General features: G+C 46.9%; 1 protein-coding gene across 1 annotated transcript in view; it reads left to right on the forward strand.

Moving 5' to 3' along the window:
* TBL2 (transducin beta like 2) overlaps positions 1–19,401 on the forward strand; it is a 139,153-nt gene extending 119,752 nt beyond the window's left edge. Inside the window, exon 7 of the mRNA XM_078679573.1 lies at positions 18,186–19,401. Within this exon, the coding sequence (XP_078535699.1) occupies positions 18,186–18,642 (457 nt within the window). The 3' untranslated portion in view covers positions 18,643–19,401. The remainder of the gene's footprint in view (positions 1–18,185) is intronic.
* The last annotated feature ends 2,748 nt before the right edge of the window (positions 19,402–22,149 follow it).

A 22,149-nucleotide genomic window follows, 5' to 3' on the forward strand; every position in this document is an offset into this window, starting at 1 on the left:
ACTCCCAGAGTCGAGGCGAACATCCATCACCCCATAAACCGTTTCCCACGGCTTTTTACGAAAGTCAATAGATTACAGATATAAACAAGACGGAGGGAAGGAAGATAAGGGGAGGGGGGAGGAGAAATGCGACACGGCGGGCAGGGGAGGGGGCGGAGCAGGGAGAAGGAACAGACGAAGGAACGGCAGATAAGGGGAGGGGGGAGGAGAAATGCCCCCTGGAGGTCTGAACCTGGTGCTTACTTCTGGAGGGCGTTGGAATCACCCTGTGAGAAGCGGCTTATTGTGGCTCGAGGGACGGAGGGAGAGAGCAGCAGCCCGGGTGGGGCTTTTTCCTGTGCGCGGGATGTTTGTCAAGCATGGTCGCATTTCAGTTACAGGAAACGGTACCCACGTGAGAGCCGGCATACTGACCGCGTTGCTCAATGTGGGAAGCACGTGGTGGCTGACGGGGGGTGGGGGGGGGGGGGGTATATGGGATGTGTGCGTTTGAACATTGTGCACCTAAAGCAACTGCTTTCAGCGTTGATGAAGCAATAAATGTTCACGCTCTTGAGCAGTCATCTGTGCAACTCCCAAAATGCACAGTAATCGGCCGAAGCACACTTGCGTGCAGTTGTGACATTAATAACTCCCTTTTAGGGTTGGACGCTTTGCTGTGAACTCCGTGAACTGCAAATTATTGTAATGTTTCTGAAGAAAAAAAGCAAAACTCACGCTTTTTTCAATGAAAAGTAACAATATAGATACTTCAAAGTTCTGCTCACTGTGGAGTATTCCCCAATCATCGGTGTGCTTATACATTGCGAATTCAGAGCTACAGATTTATCTATACTGGCCGTAGGCTGCTTTGGAGCGACACGGCGGGCAGGGGAGGGGGCGGAGCAGGGGCCTGGCAGCTGGCAGGGGTCAGGGCATCTAAATTTGAGTGACACAAAATGGGACTATAACTAATGTGGCAGAGATATGGGGAGTGGGTGGGCGAAGCTAATCCCCATATGTACGTTAAAAATGCTAAAAAAATCTGCTGCTGTTTTTATCTCACCATTAACTGATTTCCAAACTCAAAAACCGTGCAAGAAAATAGCAGCAAGGAATTATCACAAGCACTCAGTGGGATTCCATGATGGCGGTACATCAACTACTGGGCTGAGGTGGACTGGAACTGACCTAGGAGGGGGGAGGAGGGAGGAGAAATGCGTCTCGGCCGGAGCAGGGGGCGGAGCCGGGAGAGCGGGCTTTGAAATGTACTTCACACGGCCGGCCGGTCGTGAAACTGAAAGCATGGCCGGCCGGCCGTGAAAGCCTTTGATGCCGCAGGGGGTGGAGCGGCACCAGCTGGGAGAGTAGGCAAGGCAGGCGGCTGGGGGCATGTGCACGCGCTTTTAAGCTCAATGCGCATGCGCATTGAGCTTAAATTTCTCGTGCACTGCAAGGAATCGCCACGATTCCTTGCAAGTTGGATAAAGAGTGGATAAGCCACCATAGTCTCGCTTGCTCGATGCGCATGCGCATCGACAGGCGAGACCTAAAAACGTGTATCCATTTTCAGTGCATTTCAATGCTCTGCTCTCGCTGAGCAGGTTAAGTTTAGTCATCCTGCTGTTTTTATATGGGGATGCACTGGAAAGTTAAATTTCTATTAAGACTGGATTATCGTAAAACTGTTATTTAGGCCATCATTCTTTCTGTAATGACCACGGCAGCTGTTATAGCCTAGTCTCCTAGATAGGCTCTTGCCGAGAAACCAACCGCTTGCAGCATGGGGTATTACAGACACATGCTGTGTACTAAGGCTTCGCAGTCAGGTTACCTGCTCTCTCTTCATCTCTGATCATTTAAAGGTGCTTCACTGACTGTCTGTGGCCCAGTCTGCATTTCCAATCTGGTGCAATATATAAACAAACATTGGCAAAGCCAATACGTTTTGCTTTTGGGACTTGCCAGCGGTTTTTACCCTATGTTGTGCAGCATGACTAACAAACAAAAACACACACATTTGCAGATCTAAAAATTGCAAGGATGTTTTTTTTTTTACTTCGTCACTGATCCGAGTTGGATTGGTAACTTTAAAAAAAAAACACATACAACCATGAGGGAGCCAGGAACAAAAACAACGGGAAAGAGCAACGTAGAGCGGGTGGGGAGGGTGGGGAAGCACACGGATGAAAAGACAACAGGTGGGGGGAGTATGGGGTGGAGAGGAGAGTCAATGGGTGCAAGAGGAGGGTGCGGGTGTTGGGAAGCAACATGGGAATGCAGGGGTAGGAAGTACCTGCAAAAGGCAAGAGAGTAACATGGAGAATGTGAGAGGGAAGCACACAAAGAAGACAACAGTGGGGAAGTACTTGTTTTTGTACCTTCCATGAAGCATAGCCTCTTTATTATCTCTTTTCATTGTCTGGCTTCTGTGCTTCCACTGCTTGCTTTTAAAGTACTACTTTTTTTATTTTTCCTTTAGCACTCCATGTGAGAAAGTGCCCTCTTTCTGCATGGTATGCCCCCACTTTTTGCTGTATTGCTGATGTTCTTTGACTAAGTGTGCCCTGGGCTCCTGCTAAATGGGTACCCAGGGCCTGTGTTCCTTCCCTAAAAATGCATTGAAGCCTAAACCCAATATGCATCTCTGGCCACAGGTCAGCCCCTGGTAAATGGTACCACAGGTACCCAGGGCACTGTGTTTAAATGCAGAACAAAAGTGAAGGGTTGACATGGCACACATCCCTGTGTGCCATGCCTACAACCCACTGCCCTCGCCTAGATCATCCACCCCTCCATCTGGGTGCACTAAGCCAGTGGTGAGGGTACAGGTTCATGAGCCCTGTGCCCCTACAGTGCCCAAGTCCATTCTTGGGCATTGAAAGTGCAGTGCTGCCATTAAGAGTATATGCTGCTGGGAGTTTGTCATTACGAACTCCACAACACCATAATGGCTACACTGGGAAGTTTGGTATCAAACTTCTCAACACATAAAACCCACACTGATGCCAGGGTGGAATTTAATGTAAAATGCACAACAAAGGGCATCTTGGAGATGCCCCCTGAAACTCGACCAACTTCTAGTATCCTGACTGAGTGGCTGCTTTGGCTGCCACCAACAGACATGTTTCTGGACCCCTGGGTCGAGAGCCTGCTGCTCTCGGGGGCCTGAAACAATGCGCATCCTGGGACGAGGTGCAAGCCTCCTCCCCCAGGATGGGCAGGGTTCACGAAGGGGAAGCTTCAAAGGTATGCTGCCTTTGTGAGCTTCCCCAGACCACTTGTTGCTTTCAGCAACTGGACCACACTGGTTCTGCCCTACTTTGGGTGGGAGAACCGGCGGGAAAAACAAGTGAGGGAGAGAGGTGTGCCCACCTACCAACTCCACCCCTCAGGTGGGGATGTACCCACCCCAGGGAAGGGACCCATTGGCCCCTGCCCTCTACCTACCTGTAACGCCCCTAAATCTAGTATTTAGGGGCACCCTGAACCTTGCTTCCTCAGATCCAGAAACAACAAGAAAGAAGATATTTAGAAGGACCGAAGAGCCGTGCAGAGCTAACAAGAGGACAACGCCCACTGACTTGGCCCCAGCCCTACAGGTCTGTTTCCCCTCGAACCTGCTCCTGCGAAACTCCTGTGTCCTGCAGCCAGGAACTTCAAAAACCCCAGAGGACCTGCCTGCCTTCACTTCCAAAGACTGCTTCTACCGTGAATACTGGATTTGTTTAAGTGCAGCCTCTGGCAGCAGCTGGAAACCGCGACCAGGAGCTGGTAAGAAGATCCGACCCCAAAAGGCACCCCTGCACCCGACGCCACGTGGCCTTGTGTGCACAACCCAATGGTGCCCAACCAACCCCTAACTTCCCAACTTACCTCTCGAAGTGGGGGTAGCATCCAGAAGTCCTTCGTCTCCCTGCCTTCAGTGCTTTTGCAAACCGGAGGTTCTCTATTTGAAACCACAGGGCGCCCGACCACTAAACAGTACTCTGCACCCGGCCGCCTCAGTGCCGCTGAGGGTGCACCTTTTGTGCTGCTTTGTTTCCCCATTTGCCCTGACCTAAACCCTAGGAGCTTTGCTCCCACAGCCCAGTGGCCTGCTCGTTAGCAGTCACCAACCGGAGACCCCGTATCCTCCATAGGATAACATTGGGCCTCAATACTCTGCACCCAGCTGCCGTAGTGCCGCTGAGGGTGTACAAGAGTGCATCACTGACCCTGGGGGACCCCTGAGTCTAACGCCAGGACCTTAACTCCCACCGTCGATCACTTACCTTTGAACCGATAACCTGCCTTTCCTCAATAACATAACATTGACAATTTTCTCCCAAAAAGTTTCTAAGTGTGTAGTTTTGAAATCTAAAAATATTCTGTAAAACTCATACGAGTAACCAAAACGCATTTACTTACTTGTTTGCAGGAAATGTCCCAGTGCTGAATCTAGGAATCCAGCACTGAGTTAGAAAAGTAACGTGAAAAGTAACTTACCTGTAATTTGCTGAAAAAGCCTATTAATTTCAATGTACTGTGTTTGCTAAGTATTGCAACTTGCTGCATCCCCTGTAAATCAAACCAAGTACAATTCTTATTGCATTTTCAAACTGTTCTACATTCAGCAACGTATTACTTTAAAGTATTTAATGCTTACCTGTTCCAGGCTTGCTTGGTTCTAAAAATAAACCTGTATTTTTTATACTGAACAATTGGTCTAGAGTTCAGTCCTTGAGTGTGTGAATTAACTTGCTGACTGAGTGTGTACATCAAATGCTTAACACTGTCCTCTAATACTGCCTTACTGCTCGACCACTCTACCACAAATAGAGAGTAAGGTTCTATCTAACTTTAACCTCTGCCTACCTCTGGGGTCACCTGGACTCTATACATTTTACCTCATTTTGGTGGAGTATATAGAGCCAGTTTCCTACATTGGTGGATCAGCGATGGGATACACAACTTGGTTACCACCTGATCACATGACAGAACTCTTAAATTGCCTTTAGATTCAGATTTTTTTAAAATTGGCATTTTTGCAAAACTACTAAAAGTCTTGTAGGGCCTTGCTTAAGTCCATTTAGAATTTTAGAAAATAAATTCACTGTAGTTAAGGGCAGAGGGGTTAGAACATTTTTGTTAGAATGTCTCAAAATAAGAACCCAGCTACTAGTGAAGATAACCATAATGACATACTGGACATGGTTGAGGAGCTTGACCTGACACCTTACCTTCACTTGTCTTTCAAGGAAGTAAGGCCCTTATGTAAAATTCAAAACATACCAATGGGTCCCCACCCAACCAGACAAAAGCTCCAGGAGCTGTTGGCCGAGTATGCAAAGGCCCACCACTCTGAAAATGGTGATAACCAGTCAGATGGGGAGGAGGATGGAGTTAGGAGCCAACCTCCACCACTTCCTAGGGAAGAAAGGGACCCTGTACCCTTATTTCCAAGAACCAACCTCTGGGGACCTAGAGGCCACAAGGTGGCCCAGGTTCTGGTGAGGACATTGAGGACAGCCTTTTAAAGGCTGACCAAAAGACTGGATCTGGAGACCAGACTCCTGGCTCTAGAGATAGAAAGAAAGGAGATGGGGTTCTCTTCCAGGGGATCCTCATCAATAGTCATAAGCATTAGAATATTCCCGCCCATGTGCGGGACCCCGGAAACACTATATTATATGTGCCCCACATATATATATATACACTCATATATAATATATATATATATAAACATGCAATAGCAGCCACATAAAGAAGAGCTGAAATATGCTGTAAAGAATTTCCACCATACATGAGTAATAAGCATTAGAAAACATGAGAAAAACAACACAAAGTTTGTTTTAGAAACTGTTTTAATGCTCAGAAAGCAGTAGAAATTCTCATAACTCACTGGAAGCATAGAAAGCTCCCAGACTGCATTCCAAACACACAGTCTAAAAAGACTGAAAAGCTAACCTGTAGCTGCATAGCAATAAACTGACACCGTGCCTTTAAGGCACCCATGACGCCCAGTATCCCATCATGCCTCAGGGGTGACAGTTAGGTCAGTTGTTCTTTCCGGCTCCTTCAGAGAAGGACCCTGGTTACACAGCTCCACTATTTTTTCTGTTTTTTGACAGAAAAATACTTCACTTTGAAAATGTTTTGCTCTTACTTGACATTTTACACCTAGTTAAGTAAGATACTGCCTTTTTCAGTCATTTTTGTGATCATTTTCTCCTGAGAATGCCTTCACTCTTTGACAAATGTCCTTCTTGTGGCAATAAGAAGGCCAAATCAGACAACCACGACGTCTGTATCCTGTGTCTGCCTGAAGATCATGATCCAGGCACCTGTCCTCATTGTGAACACCTGTCAGGAAGAACTCTGAAGGACAGGGAGAGGATTCGCATTTATGGCCTAGCTCATAGGTCATCAAGAGGAAGATCTCCGGTGAAGAAGGGCTCCAAGAAGACTCATACATCTTCCAGAAAGAAGTCTTCACACCCTTCACCTTCAGCGTCGGGCTCGGCGCTGAGAAAAGAACCACCGGTGGATCATTCATCGTCTAAACTACCGTCGACGGCGGGCTCGCCGTCGAGGAGAAGACCAGGTACGTCGACGACGTCGAAGGATCCAGTTCCATCGTCGAAATCCCCTCCGCCGGCGTCAACTGGGCGACGTCCGACGTCAAGGAAGGGAACTCCGCCGCCGTCAACCGGGCGACGGTCGGCGTCGAGATCCAAGACCCCTCCACCGTCGTCAACCAGGCGACGACCGGCGTCGAGGGAGGTCACCCCTCCGCCGACGTCATCAAGACGACGACCGGCGTCGAGAAGTGTGACTCCTCCGCCGTCGTCAAAGAAACGGCGTTCGGCGTCGAGGACCAAGACCCCTCCACCGTCGACAGGGAACAGTCGATCGGCGTCGAGGAGGCAGTCTCCATCGGTGTCTCGTCAGCTCTCGGCGTCGAGGGTGCCCAATACCCCTCCGCCGTCGTCGCACAGACATTCGACGCCGAGGCAGAAAACTCCGTCGACGGCTGATCATCACCGTTCGACGTCGAGAGAAAGACCTCCGTCGGCGACTGGACATCGTCACTCGACGTCGAGGCAGAGAGCTCCGTCGACGACAGGACATCGTCGTTCGACGTCGAGAGAGAGGGCTCCGTCGACGGCCGGTACTCGCCGTTCGACGTCGAGACGGGGAACTCCGTCGGCGGCTGATCATCGCCGCTCGACGTCGAGAGTCCATACATCCTCGCATAGACAGTCAAAGACAAGATTGTTTGATCCGCCGACTCCCCGAAAGCACTCGACGACGAGGGAAGATCGCTCGACGTCGAGGTGTTCAGATGTGGTTATGGTAACCGAGTCAGCTTCCCGTCATTCCTCTGGCTCCTCAACTGCATCTTCGAAGTCCTGTGCGCAAATCTCCTGAGCGTCGGACAGACCCGTGGGCGGATAAAGTCAGACTGTCACCTAGATGGTACAGATCTCTTGAACATTGGAGAGATTCTGGGGCTGCAAAACGTATGCAGGACTATGCCAGCTCGCAGCACAGGTCTCCCCTTCAGGATCTGGTTGAGGAGATGGACAAGCATAGTCCTCCCAGGCGCAAATCTCCTGTGAGACCACCAACCAGATCTCCCAGAAGGCCCCGATCTCCCAGAAAAGAACCAGAGGATCGAGTCAGGTCTCGCTCTCCTAGACGGGAGGAGCGTTCGAAAAGATCAAAAGAGAGGGGCCACAGTGTTCACCGTAGACGTCGACGAACGCCGTCTACTTCATCTACCTCTTCTACCAAGTCTTCCAAGAGGGACTACTCCCCTACGTTGACGGACAGTCCTACGTCCAGATCCTCCCCAGTGGATGACATTGGCACGTATCTGGATGTCTTGCAAAGAGGAGCTCAGAAGCTGAGCATTGAAATGTCTGTCCCTCAGGTTACAACGACAGTCATTTTTGAGACTTTACACAAAAAAGCGATCTCCCGTCCTCTACTGCCATTAGTCCCGGGGATTATGGATCCTGTCAAGGAGGTGTTCCTAACTCCGGCGGCTATCAGAGCGGTGCCAGCCCGCATTCAGAAGAAATACAAACCGGCCTCTTCTGACCCGGTTTTTGTACGATCGGACCCTCCAGCAGACTCTGTAATTGTGGCAGCAGCGAGGAAGACACACGCAGTTGCCGGCTCCTCTTCAGTCCCACCAGACAAGGACAGCAAGACTCAAGACTCCTGGGGTCGGAAAGTTTGCACCTCAGCTGCTTCGACTCTTAAGGTTTCTAGTGCGGCTGCGCTTCTGGGTCGATACGATAGAGCCTTATGGGACTCTATGGAAAGGTTCAAAGCCAAGCTGCCAAAAGAAGATCAGCAGGATTTTGAAGAGACTGTGACTGAAGGATGTCTGGTGGCGAATCAGATGATAAGTACGGCTGCGGATGGTGCTGTCCTTGCGGCGCATTCCTATTCACATGGGGTTTGTGCCAGGAGGTCGGCATGGTTGCGCCTTACAGGCCTGAAGCCGGATGCTCCGCATCGCATCCTTAATCTCCCCTTTTCGGGTTCCGCTCTCTTCGGGGAACATGCTGACGAGGAAATGACCCAAATGAAGACTGAGCTGGACACAGTGAAAGCGGTGGGCTTGGAGAAAAAGAAAGAATTCAAGCGCCGCTTCAAGACCAACAGGGGGAGAGGGGCTCAACAGAGGGTTCAAACCCCTCAGTGGTCCCAAAATAAGAACCAAGGGAAACCCCAGTTTCGAGGTAAACCTGGCAGAGGTAGAGGAGGTCATCAACAATCCTCTAACACCACAAGAGGAGGAAAAGCCTGAGCAGTGGCTTCCTCTGGCGCCGTTGCCCACTCCAGTGGGAGGAAGTGCTTCACAACACCTGGCAGAGTGGGTCAGCATCACAAAGGATCAGTGGGTGCTGAATATACTGCGCAATGGATACAAACTACGTTTCCTTGCTCCTCCAAAGAACATACCTCCAAAGAGCGCTTACCCTCACCAACTAAGCTTGCTCCGAAGAGAGGTAAAAGTCCTACTACAAAAACGAGCGATAGAGGAGGTTCCTCTCGCTCAAAGAGGAAAGGGAGTTTACTCCAGGTACTTTCTTGTCCCCAAAAAAGATCAGGAGGACAAGTTCAGACCAATACTCGATCTACGATTTCTAAACAAGGTCATCATCAGAGAAAAGTTCCGCATGTTGGCGCTTCACCAAATATGCCCACATCTTCAAGTCGGAGATTGGATGTGTTCGGTAGACCTGCAAGATGCGTACTTTCACATCCCAATTGCTTAACAACATCGCAAGTACTTGAGGTTTGTCGTAGGGAACAAACACTATCAGTACACAGTGCTACCCTTCGGTCTCAAGTCCGCACCACGAGTCTTCACCAAATGCATGGCAGTGGTGGCGGCTTTTCTGCACAAGAAGGGGCTCTTCATCTACCCATACCTGGACGACTGGCTCCTAAAGGGTCCATCTCCAGTGCGGGTAAAACACGATCTACATCTGTGTCTTCTCCAATTGCACAGGCTCGGTCTCCATGTGAATCTGGAGAAGTCAGTCCAGCGGCCTACACAGTCAATTCACTACCTAGGCTCCGTTCTGGACGCAAAAGTGGGAAAAGCGTTTCCTTCGGAGGAGAGACTTTTTTCCTTGAAACAGAAATGTGGAATTCTGCTAGAATCTCGGCTTCCAACAGCCCGACAAGTAGCATCCCTGCTGGGTTCCATGGCATCCTGCATCTTTCTCATCCCAAACGCCAGGCTGAGAATGCGTCCTCTACAGCAGGCTCTGGAGGATCAATGGGACCAGGCGACAGGTCTTTGGGAGGATTGCATCAAGCTCTCCCAAGCGACGAAAGATTCCATCAAATGGTGGACACGGAGAAAGAATTTGCTGGTGGGGGTTCGTTTTCACCAGCCTCTTCCAACCCAGTCGATAGTGACGGATGCCTCTCTACAAGGTTGGGGAGCGCACATGGGTCCGCTTCAAATTCAAGGCCAGTGGTCTGCGCAGGAGCAGACATACCACATCAATATGCTGGAACTCAGAGCGGTATTCCTGGCTCTCAAAGCTTTTTTCCCAGCGATAGAGTCCAACTCAGTCCTAGTTCAGACGGACAATACGACCACCATGTTCTATCTGAACAAGCAAGGAGGCACAAGGTCTCGCCCTCTGTCTCGAGAGGCTCAGGCAATCTGGCTTTGGCTCCTTTCTCGAGGCCTCACGGTAGTGGCAGTTCACCTTCCAGGCGAGTTGAACGTAAAAGCAAACGCACTCAGCAGACACTTCGAAGATCAGCCAGCTGGGTGCTAAACGACGAAGTCGTAGAAGAGCTTTTTCGTTGCTGGGGTCGTCCAACCATAGATTTGTTTGCAGACGACGAAAACTCCAAATGCCACGCCTTCGCGTCCAGGTTCCACCGGCCAGGGACTCAGGGGAATGCTCTACTGATGGATTGGTCAGGGACATTCGCTTACGCGTTTCCTCCCCTGGCTCTGATTCCGAGAGTAGTTTCCAAGCTCTGCAGGTCGAACATGGACATGATCCTCATAGCTCCGGATTGGCCGCGGCAGTGGTGGTACCCGGATCTTCTACATCTGTCTGTGTGTCCACACAGACGACTCCCTTGCAGGCCGGACCTGTTGAGCAAGATGAACGGGAGGATAATGCATCCCAACCTCCCTTCACTGAACCTAACAGCATGGCTCCTGAGGTCCTGCAATACGGACATTTGAACTTGCCTCCTGAGTGCATGAACATTTTAAAGGAGGCTAAGAGACCTTCCACGAGAGCGTCCTATGCATTCAAGTGGAAGAGGTTTTTCTTATGGCGTAGGGATCATCACCTTGATCCGACTACAGGACAGGAGGATGTCATCTTGCCATACCTCCTTTCCCTAGCGACTGCTGGTTTAAAATACGCTTCTATTAGGGTGCATTTGTCAGCCATAGTAGCATACAGAAAATCACCTGATCAGGTTTCTTTCTTTCAGGTTCCAGTGGTTAAGGACTTCCTCCAGGGGTTGAAAAAAGTGTATCCCTCTGTGCGAAATCCTTCTCCTCCATGGGAATTGAACCTGGTTCTATCCAGGTTAATGTCACCGCCTTTTGAGCCCATCCACAAAGCCTCTTTACAACATCTCTCTTGGAAGGCGGCCTTTTTGGTGGCCATCACCTCTGCTCGCAGAGTCAGCGAGATTCAAGCTCTCTGTGCGAATGAACCTTATACTGTCTTTCATCACAATAGGGTAGTCCTAAGGGCTCATCCGGCTTTCTTGCCTAAAGTTATTTCTGATTTTCATATAAATCAGTCCATTTCCCTCCCTTCGTTTTTTCCCAAATCCTACGACCCCAGCCGAGCGGTCACTTCACTCCTTAGATCTTAAGAGAGTGCTCAAGTTCTATTTGGAAATGACCAAAGGGATTAGGAAAACGGATCAACTGTTTGTGAACTATGGTTCAATGCGAACAGGTTTTCCAGCGGCCAAGAGGTCCATCGCGAGATGGATTGTCTCTAGCATTAAATTGGCTTATCAGCTTGCAGGCAAGCCTTTGTTGCAGTCACCCAAAGCGCATTCCACTAGAGGGAAGGCCGCTACAGTAGCCTTCTTGCACGACATTCCAATGTCGGAGATTTGCAAGGCTGCGACTTGGAAATCAGTTCATACCTTCACGAGACACTACTGTCTCGAGTCTGATTCCAGGGCCGATACTCAAGTAGGACAAGCCTCTTTGAGGAATCTATTTGGGTAGCCTACGGCCTGTACAAGCTTAGTAGTTACTAGGCTTAATATGGTTATTACTGTATTGTTACTCCTTTGCCCGCAGGGAGATGAGGTGAGGCTCGCTATCTATTCTAATGCTTATGACTATTGATGAGGATCCCCTGGAAGAGAAGGATTAGTTACTTACCTGTAATCCTAGTTCTCTTCCAGGGGTATCCTCATCAAAGTCATAAGCAACCCTCCCGCCTCCCCGGGCAAAGGACGTTCTTTAATAAGGAGATATTGTTAACCTATCTGTTACTGGGTTTATTTTCAGTCTCCGAAAAGAACAACTGACCTAACTGTCACCCCTGAGGCATGATGGGATACTGGGGGTCATGGGTGCCTTAAAGGCACGGTGTCAGTTTATTGCTATGCAGCTACAGGTTAGCTTTTCAGTCTTTTTAGACTGTGTGTTTGCAATGCAGCCTGGGAGCTTTCTATGCTTCCAGTGAGTTATGAGAATTTCTACTGCTTTCTGGGCATTAAAACAGTTTCTAAAACAAACTTTGTGTTGTTTTTCTCATGTTTTCTAATGCTTATTACTCATGTATGGTGGAAATTCTTTACAGCATATTTCAGCTCTGTTCTTTATTTGGCTGCTATTGCATGTTTATATATATATATATATATATATATATATATATATATATATATATATATATATATATATATATATATATAATATATATATATATATATATGAGTGTATATATATATATGTGGGGCACATATAATATAGTGTTTCCGGGGTCCCGCACATGGGCGGGAATATTCTAATGCTTATGACTTTGATGAGGATACCCCTGGAAGAGAACTAGGATTACAGGTAAGTAACTAATCCTTAGCACCCATCAATGGTGGCAGCAATCAAAGTAATAAGGATAAAGAGCAATCTTATGATCCTAAAATCCACAAAGGAATTGCCCCCAATTTTGAAGAGGGTGATGACATCACTAAATGGTTCACCGCCTTTGAGACAACGTGTGAAATGAGAAAGGTGAAGACACCTCTCTGGGGGGCACTCCTGTGAGAACTATTCTCTGGTAACTGCATAGACAGACTCCTGACCCTTTCTGGGGCAGATGCTGGGTCTTATGACCTCATGAAGAGAACTCTGATCAAGGAATTTGGAGTCACAACTGGAGGAGTACAGAATTAGATTCAGGGGGGCTCACATATGCCAAAACCAGTCCTGGATTGATTTTTTTAGACCACTCAGTAAAGACACTACATAGTTGGTTAACTAGACACAATGTGCATGACTTTACTGGAATTTACAACCTGTTTATAAAGGAACATATTTTAAGTAATTGCACGAATGAAAAGTGATATCTGCATTTGGTAGACCTAGGTCTAATTTCTCCCCAGGAATTGGGAAAGAAGGCAGACCACTGGGTCAAGACTAGAGTGACTGAGACGACCACTGGAGGTGACCAAAAGAAAGGGGTTACAAAACCTTCCCAGGGGAAAGGTAGTGAGAATCCTCAAGATAAAAAGTATGAGTCTTCTAAAGGGCCGCAAAAAACTTGTACAGGGGGTGGGTCCCAAAACTCTTCCCAGTTTGGTCCTAGATACAGGATGAAGAACTTTGATCCTTCAAAGGCCTGGAGTAACAACTGTAAGAAGTTGGGACACTTAACTGGAGACACTGCATAGCCTAGCAAAACGGCCCCTAGTCATACAGCTACTCCTGGTGTAGCAAGTCTCCAGATGGGATCAATAGTGGGCCCAGAGTAAATCAGGTTGCACACTGAAGCAGTTCTAGTTTCAGAGGGGGGAAGTTGAATTTACCACTGTAGCTGTGTTGCCACCCAACTTAAAGAAGTACTTACAGTACCCTTGGATTAATGGAACTAGGCTAGAGGCTCTGGGTCCCGGAGTAGAGTACTACTCGTCGAAAAAAGCGCTTTGACACCTCGTCGGGGGTAGTAAGCGCTATACAAATGCAATTACAATACAATACGAGAGGTATTTCGAATATTTACATTGTTTTGTATTGACTAGTGAGATCACTGTAATAATTAGCATAATTCTCATACATAATATTTATGTATGAATAGTGTATAATAGATGGTCTTTTATTGTAAAATATTAATAGTTGTGGCCTTGCTGTTTCTAGGATTGAGACTGTGTGTGCGTCAATCAGGCTGTCTCACACAACCAGCCTGCCTCAGCTGCAACTGAGTTTGTCTGACTCGTACCACGCCTGAGCTGACTGAACATAACATTTATGTTGAAGAGAAACACACGCCCTCCAAAGAAACAGCATTACATGCAAATTAGGAAAGCTACCCAGGTGCCACCTCCCTGAAAAGTGGGATTCATCACAATACAATGGAGCACAAATGAAAGAGAGGCTTGGGACCGATAATTAAAGAGAGATTGAGGGCCGTAATTTCGAGAAGTTGCCATGTTTTCCCTGTTGAGTTTTTGACAGTTTGCCAGTCTTTTACCATAGCCAGGAGAACTTGTCTCGGAAGACACTTACTATTTTGAACCTTCATAGTGAAATTGTGACTTAAGGCATTCTGGACACATTTTAATGTATTAGACGCCATACTTGGTGGAGCCTTGCAAAAAGGGAGGCAGGGAACTCTCGGGAGCAGCTCCTTTTTATGCAGTACCCTACAACACCACCGACACAATGAATTTGCTCACATTAAATCTCCCTTTCTCTAGCAGATGTTTTAAGCATGGGATTTGCAAGTGCCATCCAAGCCAAACTGAGACACACATTTGAAGTGAGCAGATTCAGAGTATTGGTGGTGGTGTAGGGTGCTCCATGTAACGAGGCTGCTCTCCACCCAATCTTTGGAACTACCCAGAGTACCCTGCTTCGGGTTTTGCATAATTTATTCGGTACTCCAAGCCAGAAAGAGTGTAGCCTTGAAAGGCCTCTTTGGAGGGTCTACTGATGTGTAGATTCTCAGACACTTGCCCTGTGTCAGTCTGAGCAGGTATTAATAACAGGTCTGTAATCTCTCTTTCAACAACAAAAGGGCATGTGTGACTTGTAATACCATCCAATCAATCAAAGACTACCATTTGGCATCAACGCAAAAGGTAGCGAGCCCATTACTCCACAATGCAGCACTGAGACATGGCCAAGTCACGTCCATTGCAGTCGCTAAAGGCGTAGGTCGAACGACTGGGAAGGCTCATCTGGTAACCCGGAATGTAGGTTTCCTCTCATGACTTCATCTTCAGAGAAGAATCTCAAGGGCCCTCACAAATCCTACACCTCCGGTTTTTACTGCCAACAAGAGTCTAGCGCATCACCCTTGGCTTCTAATGAACACTACTCTTGTCCACAGAGGAATCTTTCTCCGGGTATCAACCTCGAAGCAAGCCTCTGATCCATACCAAGAAACAGTATTGACAGTACCATATCATGACTGAGGAACTGCCCTCTGAAAACAGTTGGCACAGCCCATTATTGTCGGGATCAGTGGGTTCTGAGAGACCTTTTATAGCTCTGTAATACCTTTTTGTGGCAAAGACCTAGAGGCTTGAGCCAGAAAGATTGCCGCCCTATCTTTGGTGCCAAAATAAACTTCGAAGTGGCGCTCATCCTTGATACCCATCATTACAACTGCTCTTCTGGGTAAAGGTGGACAACAAGACAGTAGGCAGTGCACAATCTATATTGACTTCAACAGTGGTCCTGTCTTTGAATGGCCCCCTTCTTCTCTATGTTTCACAGACAAAGGAAGCTGATGTTTGAGGACGCTACTAAGGGCTCAACTCCTTCCTCAGAAAGAACGCCGCCAAAGTCTTGCCTTCACCCCAGCACATGCATCCCCAAATGATTCACATTTAGATTCTTAACTGGACCTTTCATCTGATCGATTACCACCTTAGCAGGAACCGAGGGCCACTGGTGAATAGTAGAAGGCCTGGTACGATTAAAGAGCAAATCCTCTGGGATAGTACATTCGTAGAACCATACCCTGTCAAAGCTTTGATACCAGAGACACCTCTGCATATCACTCTGTCATTGCAAGAGAAGCAGTCCGCCATGAGGTATTTATTCACGTGGAAGAGAAAGATTTCATATTCAAAACCCTACCACTAACTTAACAGACAACTCTGTTTCTTCCTATGCATAAACCAATGCTAAAGTGCTCTGAGGACAATTTTAAGCATCTATGTAAAACCAGGATGGTCGCCACTTCAGTAGAGAAGACATTTAAACCAGCATAACAGGGCCTTTCTTTATTCATGAGCTTGTCCCAGCAGACTCTGTGGTACTACCTACAGTGTGCAGTAGAGCTCTTATGCAGGCACAGGCGATACTCTTGCAGATATAGGGGTAAAAAGATTGAGGTGCTAGGGAAACTATTTGCTTTAGGAGCTGTCCCACAACAGTGTTTTACCAGCCCCATGACATTACTACTGCGATATATCTGGGATCAGTGGGCTGAAATGGAGGAGATGCTAAAACCCTTCCCTGACACCTAACAGAAAATGGTACAGAAGTTGTTGAGGAAGGCCTGGTTATTTTGCATTAGATACAGGATACAACCTCACAGCAAATAAACACCAATTTCCTGTTCTCTATACCTGTCTGAGGGTCCCTTGTTTTCGCATGAAAGTACACCATAACCTCATTTGTTTGCTCTTTGATGACTAGGGTCTCTTCAGCCCTCAGGGGGATGAACGGTTTGAATAAATAAAGGATACTAATACAGCAAAAGTTATGGGTGTGCTACAGCCCCAGGAGCCCAAAACAGGGTTTCGACAACTATGTGAGTTACACATGAGATACAAAGCAGCATCTACTGCTTTGAAGCAAGTATCAGCCACAGCAGCAGTCCTTTCAGAAGAGTCCACAATCGAAAGAGACACCAGCCAGCTAGATTCCATGGCAACTTACACAGCAAGGCCAGCGGTGCCCAGGCTAAAGACCTCTCTGCTCTGGGCACCTCTGGCAAATTAATTATCGTATCGCCTATCCCTCTGTCCCTTACCCCTATCCACCAATACCCTCCCCTATCCAGCACTTATCCGTGCACAATTGAGGTACTACGTGGCCCAATTGCAGAGCCTATTGTACTTTATCTTTCTAAAGAAAGACAGGACTCTGCAGCCCATCCTTGACATCCGAGCATTCAACCACTACGTCACACAGAGTACCACATGCAGCCATTTCAATACGCTCTTGTCAACTCCCCTCTTCTTCAACATGACACCCCTCAGTCTGAGAAGCGTACTTCTGCTTCCCAATTCATCCTGCTCACTACTAGTATCTTAAGGTCTGTTGTAAGTGCAGTTTATTGCCAATTTAATTTCATACCTTTTGAAGTCACAACATCCCCAACGTGTTCACCAAGTGTCTGGAGGTTGTGCCAGTGGATCTCCAGTGCAGTTACATCCATGTGTTTTGTACTTGGGCGACTGGCCACTAAGGGGAGCATATCGGGCAAATATCTCTCTCTCCCTCCCCCATCTCTCTCTCCCTCTCCATTCCTCTCTCTCTCACTCTCTCACTCTCTCACTCTTTCTCTATATATATATATATATATATATATGTGCGTATATATGTGTGTATATATATATATATATATATATATATATATATATATATGTATGTGTGTATATATGTATATATGTCAAAGCTCCAAGGTTCCCACCAGTTGGAGACGCACGCTGACATCCACTGCAGCAACCTTCATGAGGTAAAACCTGGATCGGCGGGCGGATCCAGTTTACAGCATGCTTGTCCATTCATGCCTGACTCGTTTCGTGCTCATTGCACTCTTCAGAGGCACGACAGTCATTTTGGCATAGAGGTCACACCTCCCACTTAAAAATATGAGCCCTCCAATGGGTGACTCTAATGAGTCCGCGTTGGTTTGTGGGTCTTGTTGTGTGTGCCTCAGTTATGTGCCGCTGTCTGAGACGTGTCAAGCTCACCAATGGGCCTCCACTCGCACATCCGGCTTGTCAATCCTCCATGGATGCCTCCACATTGAGACTCTGTGATTAGGAGCTCCGTGGCCCCAAATTTCCAGGTGGTGCATCTCCCGCAGCTGGGAGGCCACGTATAAATCAAAGCTCCAAGGTTCCCACCAGTTGGAGACGCACTCTGACATCCACTGCAGCAACCTTCATGAGGTAAAAGTCGGATTTATACGCGGCCTCCTAAACATTGTCTTTAGTATTCCAAAAGAGCTCCTGTTTGATAAGAGACCTCCTGATACATGCATTTAGGTGAGGTTCACAGTGGGAATAAATGTAATGCTGAATATAAAGCATCTGATTTCTTTAGCAGTCATGAGTTCTAGGTCAATTCTATTTTCTGTCCAAAGCATTTATTTTTAATCATTCCTGACACAAGCTGGTGCACATTGCAAATAGTTGTTAGATGAATTATCAGTGTGGGTTCTTGATTTGTTTTCTACCTTACATTCCAGCCCACTTAACAGCTTTGCGTTTGTCTCCCTCCCTAGGATGGCGACTGTTTCCAAGGATGGAACCTGGAAGCTGTGGGACACTGACGTAGAATACAAGAAGCAGCAGGACCCATATCTGCTGCTGACTGGCAAGTTTGAAGTGATGGAGCCGTGCCGGATTGCGCTTTCCCCTGACGCTCGAGTAGTGGCCATCTCCAGTGGCTCCAACATCACAGTGTACAATGCCAGCAAGGGCGAAAAGGAAGAAGAGTTTTGCAACGTCCACAGTGAAGCAATCACCGACCTGGCTTTTGATGTGAACTGCCGCTTTCTGGTTTCCACTGGAGACCGAGCAATCCGAGTTTTCCACAACACTGTTGGCTACCAGGCAGTGATTGAAGAAATGAAGGTTCGGTTGAAACGCGCCACCAACGAGGGCATGAAAGAGAGGCTGCGGCAGCAAATAGCAGATTCACAGAGCTCCCTAGACAGTGTGTATGCGAAGAAAGATTAACGCCTGACACAAACTCTTAGCCCCGCCTGCCTATGGACAACCACCATGATTTTATTGACAAAAGAAGGTTTCTAATAAAGAAATGGATATGAAGGTTGGACTTCTGACTGCTTGAGTGGTTTATAGATGCCAGTAAGGGCTTGTGGGGAACATGTAGCATGGGAGAGGGGATATCTAGAAAATGAGGTTGTGCTGAATGGCTACAGCCATCTAGAATGTGTGCCTCAGATGACAATAATTTAATAGCCCTACATAAAATTTTTTATAAAATGGAGCAGCTATTCAACATATGTCCAGTAGAGAATCTCCCATCTGTGTCATTCTTCCGTACCATGCATGGTGGTGATGAAGCCTCATTTTATTAATCTGCACAAATTTGTGATTTTATTAATGTGCACCATTTTATGGAGCGGGTCAGAACGATGGCTTTTGCAGCGTCCTAATTTCTGTGTTTACCATTACCTGAATAAATTCTGGATGTGTTGTGGTATTACCTGCCACAGATAACAACTGCCAAGGAAACTACTAGAGGCTCGTGAGTTGTAATACAAGTGGTGAAGAATGTCTCTGTACAAACCACCTGTATCACATGATCATCGCATTATGATTTGTTTCCTTTTGCACATACATTCCAGATAATCTGAATATGCATACTACATAATTTGTGAAGCTATGGTCGAGATAATTCAATTTGCCTTACAGTGGAGAACACTTGAAATAGTCAGGAAATATAAATAAAACTATGATTAAAATGTAAAAGGTTCCAAAGACTACAATACTCTTACAGTGGTTACGTTTAAAAGTCCCACCTAGAATGCTGTTCGAAATCTCAGTGTTCAGAATCCCTTCACCCACAAACTTTGGGAAGGCAAAAACAAATCCGTTGAACAGCAGTAATGTTAAATCAGTACTTCTATTCATGTGGGTGAATATTGTTTCAGGTTACTTATTTTTCTGTGAATAGATGCAATACATTTTTTTTAAAACCTTGAGTACATTAACCATATGGGCTTTTTTACTCACACTTTGGGTAAACTGGTCAATTGTAGTTCCATAGAAAGAAAATCTCAAAAGCAAAAAGTAAAGTCCTAAATCTGAACCCAATTGAGGGAGTAGACCTGGGAGTGCAGATGTAGTTTTTTTTTGTTGCGTTAACTAGTTTAGCTCATTTGATGCAGACAAAGTAAAAACTGCCTTGATATATTATTTCTCTGCCTTTATTATGTCCTATTTTCCTGTGAAATTTAAAAGTTGCACAACCAACCATTGCTCTATATTTTTTATGTGAAATGTCCAATGTATTATTTGCATTGAGTGCTGTTTTTTTTTCTTCCATTATTATTAGTTATTTAGATCAAAGCGCAATACACACTTATACCCAATATCCGCACTCAGTTGGGCTGGCACAGAAGAAATAGGCAGTAACCATTTGTAGAATGTTTATTCACATGCAAGTTGACATCGTAAAACTGAATACCGTCATGGAAAAGCCACCCCTTACGACTGTTGCCTATTAATGTGGGATACAAAATTTGCAAACGCTCATAACAACGGTATTGACGCATATCGTGCCTTATTTTATACAAAAAAATGTACATTGGGAAGTAACACTCAGCAGGAATCATTTGTTGCATGTGGGGCTGTAGATACATGTGCTTAGTATACTCCTGCCATCTAATGTTGGGCTCGGGCATTTGCAAGTTGTTAGTGTTCATAGAAGTCTCTTGAGCCATGAGATGTGGTGTGGCTACACTTCTTGGTGTAGATTGTGCATGAGCACCAACTCCTTGTTAGATTATTTAATCTTTCCCACTGTTGACCCTACCCCCCACCCTCCCACCCCCCCTCAATCAGTCATCAATCCGATCCCTTTTCGAGCCTGGGCCAGCTCCAGGGCACCGAGCACCAGTGCTCAAACCTGAAGTCTGAATCTAATGCCCAAATGCATCAAGGGTTTTTGCATTCGCAAACGGTGCGAATCGCAAAATTCGGCCGTTTGCGAATGCAAATCCCTTTTTTGGGATGCATGAAGCTTTTTGTTTTCGCAATTTAAGAAATCGCAATTTATTTGCGATTTCTTAAATTGCGATTGCATTTAAGAAATCGCAATTTTGCAATGTCTTAAATGCAATGAATGATTTTTTTTTATTGCGAAATCGCAAATAGGAAGTGGTAAATTACCATGAAGTTAACCTTCATGGTAATTTGCGAAAACTTTCAAAAATGCACAAAAGTGCATTTTTGAAAGTTTCATTTTAAACACACACATGCCCTTTGGTTTAATTTATGGGGTGCAGGGGGGGGGTCCTTTGGACCCCCCCCCTTCACCCTTGAAATTGCATTCTCATTTTGCGATTCCTTAATTGCGAATCGCAAAATGAGAATGCCTTCCAATTGATTCCTATGGGGCTCTAGGGATTCCTTATTTGCGATTCGCAAAATTGGGAATCGCAAATAAGGAAAAATAAGGAATCGCAAAACAAAATGCGAATTTTTAATGCATAGTTATTTGTGATTCCTAAATTGCGATTCCTTAATTTTCGCAATTTAGGAATCGCAAATACTAACAATGATGCATGTGGCCGCAAGTCTCCATCTGCACCTGGCCATAAGACACACTCTATGCCAAAGCCCTCCTGGAAGTCAAAAGGAAGCTGGCTTTGAGGTGTCGCTCCGTACTCAGAGCAAAGGACATAGAGTCTTCGATCCTCAAGAAACTTCATTAAGAACTCGATGCCAGGCAGAAGCACCAGTTCATCGGATGAACTTCATCCACCCTGTTACAGGCATAGTTGTTGCAAGACGTGTTAACTGGTGCCTCCATAGCACCTTTCTCGAAAAAGGTTTGCCTTCAAACACGTGTTTAAAGGAACCTTCCTCCATTCTCCCTCACCTTAGCCAGCGCCAAATAAGTCGGCACCAGAAGAACAGAGCCACCAGTCCTTTTTCCTCTGTCACAAAGCCCACTTCTAGCTCCACAATAACCCCTGCCTCCCTCACTACCACCACGCAAGGTCGGCGCTAGGCATGGGCAGCGTGGGCAGCTGCCCAGGGCCTCGCCCAGACAACCAATATGGGGCCTCGCACCTCAAAGGCCCCTTGGGCCTCACACCTATGATGTAGCACTGCGAGGCCCAAGGCATCACAATCATTTGTAGGTAGCTCTTGAAATAATAAGTGAAGAGGCGGCGCCCCACTGTGCCATGACGGCACTGGGAAGGGGCACCTCATCCCTGGGCCTCGCAGCTCTACACCATTAGTGTGATGCTCAGGGAACAAAGGCCCTCTCCTCGGCTAATCACGGCTTGTAATTGACGATCCGCACTGCTCACACAAATGCACTGCAGGACACCCACTGTCCTGCACTTTTAACCCTTTCAACTCTCTTTCAGCCCTTGATGAGCTGCGAAAGAGATGCTTGTGGGCGGCAGACAGGGACTCAGAGCAGCACACGAGGTGTCGGGCACCAAGCAGCTTCAGTAGAGCCTTCAGCTACTGGGATACAAA

Source organism: Lissotriton helveticus, chromosome 3_1 (assembly GCF_964261635.1).
Source record: "Lissotriton helveticus chromosome 3_1, aLisHel1.1, whole genome shotgun sequence".
Taxonomy (NCBI): Eukaryota; Metazoa; Chordata; class Amphibia; order Caudata; family Salamandridae; genus Lissotriton; species Lissotriton helveticus.